This window comes from Montipora capricornis, chromosome 3 (genome assembly GCF_036669925.1).
Source record: "Montipora capricornis isolate CH-2021 chromosome 3, ASM3666992v2, whole genome shotgun sequence".
NCBI lineage: Eukaryota > Metazoa > Cnidaria > Anthozoa > Scleractinia > Acroporidae > Montipora > Montipora capricornis.
This window is the reverse complement of record NC_090885.1, coordinates 71631106-71638433: the sequence shown is the minus strand read 5'-3', so window position 1 is coordinate 71638433 and position 7328 is coordinate 71631106. Positions and strand designations below refer to the sequence as shown.

At 38.3% G+C, this 7328-nt stretch overlaps 1 protein-coding gene across 1 annotated transcript in view; it reads left to right on the top strand.

Moving 5' to 3' along the window:
* Positions 1-515: 515 nt before the first annotated feature.
* The window catches only part of LOC138043920 (phosphatidylinositol 4-kinase type 2-beta-like), a 14244-nt gene continuing 7431 nt past the window's right edge, over positions 516-7328 (top strand). The window contains exons 1-3 of the mRNA XM_068890445.1: positions 516-1002; positions 4943-5143; positions 5529-5660. Coding sequence (XP_068746546.1) covers positions 655-1002; positions 4943-5143; positions 5529-5660 — 681 coding nt within the window. The 5' untranslated portion in view covers positions 516-654. The remainder of the gene's footprint in view (positions 1003-4942; positions 5144-5528; positions 5661-7328) is intronic.

The window sequence follows — 7328 nt, the reverse complement described above, 5'->3', positions numbered from 1 at the left end:
AATGAACAAATAAATAAAATAATACTAGTAAACATTGTCGAACAACTGACGTAGCATCGGTGGTTCACAACAAATGCAAGAGTTGTACTTTCCGCCTCCCATCCCCCGTCCCCTTAGATTTTGATGTCCCAGTGATGAGGGGCACCATCCAAAATCTCACAACCACAACAATCAACGAATCAGCCCTTCAGAGAGAGAGAGAGTGGTTTGTACCACGAAGTGCCTTTTTCAAGGTAAAATTAATATTTGTTAGATATCCTTTACGGATTATCCATATGGCTATTAATATTATTCTTATTACCATGTGTTACCTTTGATGCCATTAAATTGCGAAAAAAAAAATCATTTTAATGGTCAAAACAATTTATATAGAAATTGGCCGATGAAGTCGATGAAAGCGAGGGGAAAAGAGCGGTAAGTTCTTGTTAATCATACGTAGCCAGTGTACGTTCCGAGTGGCAACATGATCAAACAGGGGGGAATACGCTGTGTTTGGTCAGTTTAAGCACCCTAATGTACCATGCGCGTCACAAGATGAAATCATGATTTTGTAAGAAACCAAAATAGGCTATGTGTAGCGGCAACTTCTACGAATGAAATCCCCAGGAAACGATTGGAAAATTTCTAAACGGGGGCATTGGACTAAATATTTAGATGTCATTGAACGAAGGAGGGCGTCCACTAATCGAGTTCGTCTCCGATGGTTGCCCAAATGGGCCCGATGTAGTGCCTTATCACGCTGACCCGGCAAGTTACAGCACAGCAATTGTTGGTGGCTCGCACTATTTCGATAACAGAACTTCTGAACAAAGACCCTTACTTGGCAGATCTCGATCACGAATGGACAGTCATAGTGATAGTGAGTATCAAGGAAACAGTTTTGATGATGCAGAGTTTGCCAGCATCGTACATGCAGCCGAGCAAGCAATCGATGTGGGAATTTTGCCAGAAAGAATATATCAAGGTTCGAGTGGAAGTTACTTCGTCAAAGACAAAGAAGGGGTGAGGTTCCATTCATGATATCCTTTTTGTAAATATCTTTGGTTCTCTTTGTCATACATCCCTGCACACTGTATAAAGGTCGAAAAGCGGAAACAGGTTTTGTAATGCTAGTGCACTTATCCCTTTCTTTGATGTGATGGTATTCCACTTCCGGTTTCGTTCTCGACTTGACCCTAGTGCACCGTGTGCAAGAGACGTAAGTTTTCTGCAACCCCTTGTTTTTTTACATCAAGTCCCTATCACTTATGTTATTGGAAAAACGGTGGAAGTGATAATTATTCATGTTTTATTAATTGCTTTCACACAGATGACTTGTTTATTATCATTTTTACTGTAAACCGGTAAAATGAATATCATAATCATTGTAGACACCGATAAGTGCAAAGAAAAATGTGTTGTGTTTATTTGCTTTTCTGGCTGTAAATAACTTGGATGTTTAGAAGCAACTGAATCCAGTTAAATTGCATGGCACAGTGCAGTATGCTTTCCTAACAGTGCTGTATAGCGGGATCGGCTATTCATTGAGTTACGAGTTCAGTTGAGTTTGAGTTAAGTTTAAGTTAAGATTGAGTAACAGTTTTTGGCATTTTTCGCAATTAAAAGTAGTAAATATTCAGTACAAGTCACTTCAAAAACTGTTTTCTCAGCGTGTAAAGATATTATATTTGCATAAAATTTTGCAAAATGGCATGGCTTTTCAATGAACAAAACAATCTTATAATATTGTTGCACCTTTCACGGCATCATTCTTGTCTTCTTAGAGGGATACATGGGCTTTATTGTTAAGCCAGTTAAAGCCGGCCCGGCTGCCAAATGATGAACCGTATTTGTCATCCGGCATCAGGGTTGATTATCACAAGAACGCTGTAAACAAAAGAGGAATATGTCTGCTGAAGTGAGCCCGCATTACGCTTTTTGCTCACAATCGCTGAAATTCTAAAAATCAATGTGTCAACACGATTGTCACATTTGCTAATCACCGCTACATTGTATGATGTCTAGTTGCCTGGCTACAATCCCAACCAAAAAAATGGTGACACCAACCCAAAATACAAACCCTTCCACCTTTTCAATGTTGATTGTGCTATGACTTTGGGCATTCATGAGAAAAGTCAATAGTTTTTTCCCCTACAACTTCGAAAAGGGGGAAGGGATGAACTGATAGTGGCATCAAGTGTACAGTACCAGAAATTTATGGCTGAGATTGGGTGGAGTCTAAAACAAAGGTCACTTTGACAGGTCACTCGTACTTGCAGGTCATTGTTTTACCTTTTCGAAAGTAACCCAAAACCCTCAATTTGCCTAACCCTAGGCCTAAAAACCAAGTTTATGTTTAGGGTTACCCAAATCAATAATTATTAGGGTTTTGGGTTACTTTCCAAAAGGAAAAATAATGACCTGCAACGAGTAACCTGTCAAAAGTGACCAGTGTTTTAGACCTGCAGCCTAGATTGTGTCACAGTGCCTGGTTATGGGAGAGTGTCACAAAAGTTTACTCTGTGACTAGAAAGGTCATGGGGGTGATTCGCATTGTTTTTCGGAAGCTATACTGGCCCCTTTCTAAAATATGAGTTGTTACTAATCAGTGAAAACACTATGAAATGAAGTTTGTTTCGCTCACATTCTGTTTCCTGTTTTTACCTGGTAAGACTTGGGATCTTTGTGCAGTCGGGTTCTGGTTCTCACGCAATGGAATATTGATTGTTAACCGCATAGTCATCGGCAAGCTTTCGAAGTGGTGATCGTTAATTGTTAATTTAAAATAATTGTCTGTCTGGATCCCTACTCAACCGGTTGAAAAAGGTCTACAAACGAGTTTTGAAATCAGAGTATTGAAATTGAAAGTACAGTGTATGTCTATGATCTGTGTGTAGTCATCTCCTCATTTATCGAGACTCGTCGAAATGTTTTTTTTTTTCAGAGTTGATTACAGATTCCGAAGAGGAATTATGAAACATAAGATGTGACGAATTGACGTCAATAAGCAAATTGACTGCGTGCGCGACGGTCTTCTTCTTCGAACATGAAAACTGACAACAATTTTTTACTTTACCCCAGTCCCTGACCATTGCACAATAGCCTGATTTAGCAACAGAACGGGAATGTCAGTTGACGATGGTGCGCGCAGCAAAAATATCCATATTAGGCCATATTAGTCTAGTAGAATCCCAACTATTCTGCGGGCTCTCCTTTCGTCAACTGACGTTCCTTCTCAGTTGCTAAATCAGGCTATTGTACAATGGTCAGGGACTGGGCTAAAGCAAAAAATTGTTGTCAGTTTTCATGTTCGAAGAAGAAGACCGTCGCTCACACAGTCAATTCGCTTATTGACGCCAATCTTTCATAATTTCTCTTCGGAATCTGTAATCAACTTTGGAAAAAACATATTTCGACGAGTCTCAATAAATGAGGAGACAACTACACAAGAGAGAAAGGCCCAGAATTTGACTTTTCCTATCTTCAGCACGTTGTCTGGTGATCGTCTACTTTTGGCGGGGATTTTGTTATTGATCCGGTCCGCGTTTTGTCAGTCCGATCCGATCTGATCTGGGTTTTGCCAACGGCCTTTTGTGCACGGTTTCTTTTGTTTTTAAGTACATAAATGAGAATAATTATTGACAAAGGCACTTCATAGGCTAGGGTCAGTAACAGGAAAAACACGTTCCAGGTTCCAGACTCCATGTTTTACATAAACCCTCGTGAGGCTTACTCGTTCCGATAACCTTTTGTGTGATAACCGATCATGAAAACTACACTGCTGGACGACAAATGGTACATTTCATCACTTAGCCACCGGGGCTATAAGCTGGTTTAACAGTAAATCCCATCAAGCCTTACAAGAATTAATCTTTTCTACGTCGATAGACTTGATCGCTAGAAGGAACAACCAGGCACCGGTGGCTCAGTTTGTTATGCAGGAGATCGTGAGTTCAACTCCGGCTGGACCCACAACACTCGGGGTCTTAAAATAATTGAGGAGAAAGTGCTGCCTTTGTAATAACATCCTTAAATGGTTAGACTTTCAAATATCTGTGAATAAGGACTATAAATCACGGGTCCCGTCTCAACCAAAATTCATTTAAACTCTGTGGGATAGTAAAGATCGCACACACTAGTCGAAACTAGTACGGTGTTGTGGTCTGGTCTTTTCATCAGCCATGTAATCGGCTTGGCATAATCTTCAGGGACTACTGATCGATGAGACCACATAACAGCAAAACAGTGCTGAAACTAAACAAGAATACTGCCGTGCATGAAATTTCAAGATTGTTTTGATCAGTTTAAAACCATTTCGTATATATACATCTGTGCACTTCACAAAAACGGTGTTTCTTGGTCTTCCTAGTGACTTCTGCTTAATTTTATAATATTTGAAAACCGTAACTCAATATTGACTCAATTTTAACTCAATCTAAACTCAAACTCAACTCGTAACTCCATCAGTAGTCTATCTCCTGTATAGCTTTTTCTGGCCCTTCTCGCATTAGTGATTATGGCCCTCATATTGGGATTTTCTAGTTTTATAGTTTACAATGAATGTGGGCACGTGGCCGTACGGTCCACATGATAATAATAATAATTATTATTATATTTACTGAATCAATATTACTGTACATGTGAAAGCTTAGCTTCGCTCCAAAACACTGTCATGTGTTCAACTTGTTCACTGTTTACTAGTTCTATGTACTGTATACATGTTCAAGTGCCGATTCTGTCTTTTACAATTTGGAGCCTGGTTGAGACCTTTTTCCATTTCACACTGTGCTAGTATTTTATTCAAACGTCTACATACAGGTATCTTAGACTACAACTACCTGTAGTTTTTATCATATCAAAATGTTTGTATGTTGTTTGGGCATTAAACAAGAGATTTAGAGAACTTTAAAATGGTCTCCTGTCTCTCTCTATAGATGTTGCTTTTTTGTTTATCTGTATATAGAGAAAGATAGGTGTATTTAAACCAAAGGATGAGGAGCCTTATGGACACTTGAATCCAAAATGGACAAAGTGGTGTCACAAGATTTGTTGTCCCTGTTGCTTTGGTAGAAATTGTTTGATTCCAAACCAGGGGTACATGTCAGAAGCTGGAGCCAGCCTTGTGGATCACAAACTTGGTTTAAATGTTGTACCTAAAACGAAGGTAAAAAATGCAAAGCTGTATCCTGCATGTAGAGTAATTCAGTGTTTTTGTATTCGTCTTCAGGAAGATAGAGTGGGTTTTGCATGTCTCTCTCAGCTACAGCTATATCACACGTGGCATAGTGGTCTTGCCAAAAATACTCAAAAGTCAAGGATCCTAACCCACCACATATGTACTACTAGTTTAGTTAACCAGTGAAACAGCTTCCTGTTCTGCAATAAGTAAAGGTGGCTTTTTTCTTGACCTTAATTGATCTAAAAATGCTTGGTTTAGGGTTAGGATTGACCTTTGATTAGGAGCTTACAGAGCTGTTCAGACAAGCACCTACTCTTTTGAGACAATTAACTGTTTTTGATTATCTACTTTTACTATTTCCTCTTTCCAGGTTGTTAGACTTGCTAGTGATACATTCAACTACACTGCATTTGATCGTGCAAAAGCAAGGTCAAAAAAGTTTGCTACGGAGAGATTTCCTGATACTTTAGGAAAGCATGTGAAAGCTGGGCTTCCTCCAAAGGTAGATTAGGTTAGGTGAATGAGTTCCTGAAATAGGATAGTTTCTGATTATTTGATCCATGAAGCTCTAAATAATGGGAGAATCTTTGCTGACATCATTGTTTTCATTAATTGTCTCATCAACATACGAGTTTGCCGACAGAGGGCATCATGCTATTTAGAAATAATTGACTTCAAAAGGTAAAAGAACATTTTAAACTTACCGGTAGTTAAATCTCCAATTTTATGCCTTCTTACGAGCTCAAGTTATTTGTCATCAAAAACTGATATACCAGTAATCTCGGGTGGAAAAAGCGCTAATGAGCCCATACATTCTTTGTAAAATTTCAAATTTTCAAAGCATTATCACTCGGAGATTACCTGGTAAATTGTGTTCAAAGTTTCAGAGACAGTTCATTATGCATTCAGTACTGATTTTTTGGCTGATAGATCAGAAAAATAATGATGGGCCTATGCTAATGAGGCAAAAATGTAAACAAAGATTCCCCTATACTCTTCTGAATGTGATAGTTGAAGGGTCAGGGTCACAAAATTTACTGCAACTGGGACCTGGCAACCAAATCTAGGTTTGAATGAAACAGCTGGGATTGGTAAAAATAAAGAAGATTAAACTGGCCTAATAGCTAGTTTTGCAAAGGTTATCTCTGTTGTTTGAAACTTTTAAAAATAAGTATTATGTAAGCTAAACATACATTAATAATCACAAAGCTTTGATTTGTGTTGTTTAAAAGTAATTTTTAGGTTAACGAGTTGCATTGTAAGCAGGGTCAAGTAATTGATAAAACTACACAAAATGGGTTGCACTGCTCTGACTCAGCCCCTTTGATCTCTCTCAAAAGGAGAGTCAATCCCTTAATTTCTTGTAGCACACAGAGCCTTTATAAATCAGTAATCTGTCTGACTTGGGGATCATTGATTTAACACAAGCTTGCCTTTCTGATCCCTAAAAGTATCCAAGTGGTAATCGATCTTTCAGAGAATGAATCCAACATTTGGATTGTAAGTCTTCTGCCTTGGTTAAGCAGATTTGAGGTGGCTCATGGTTAGGGATAGAATTTGCCCTATTAGAGGGATTGACTCTACACCACTGTTTCACCTAATGGCAATGTTATGGTACCATCATGGCATATGAAACCCCAATTGTTATTGCTCAAAAAGAGGCACTCTTCATTACTCATTATTGCGTAAAGGGAAGCTCCTAAAACACCCAATAATAAATCATTATTATTTTTGTCTCTTAACTCTCCTATTCCAAAAAAAAAGGTTACTTATATTTTTTTATTGCTAGAAAGTTGTTACAAGGTTCAGATGAAACTCTCTGCAAAGTTAAAAAGCATCATGGAGCAGTTTCATTTAAGTCACCTTAAATTGCCAATTAGGTATGGTGGCTCTGAGTGCATCTCAGACATTTTAACATTTTTTTGTGAAGAGTTTTAACTTGACCTGCTAATCACTCTCCAGTGATAATAAAATGGAGGTTAAGGAGTCCATTTTGTAGACAGAAACACTTAAAGAAAAAAACCTATGATGCCTTAAGATTGCTTTCATGTTGCTATGGAAACCTACTTTGTCACAATATTGGGCACATCTTGTTAAGCAATAATTTTTGTTTTCATGTGGTATCATAATGTAGCTCTTTTGTGGTGCAGTGTTGTAGAGTCAATCCTTC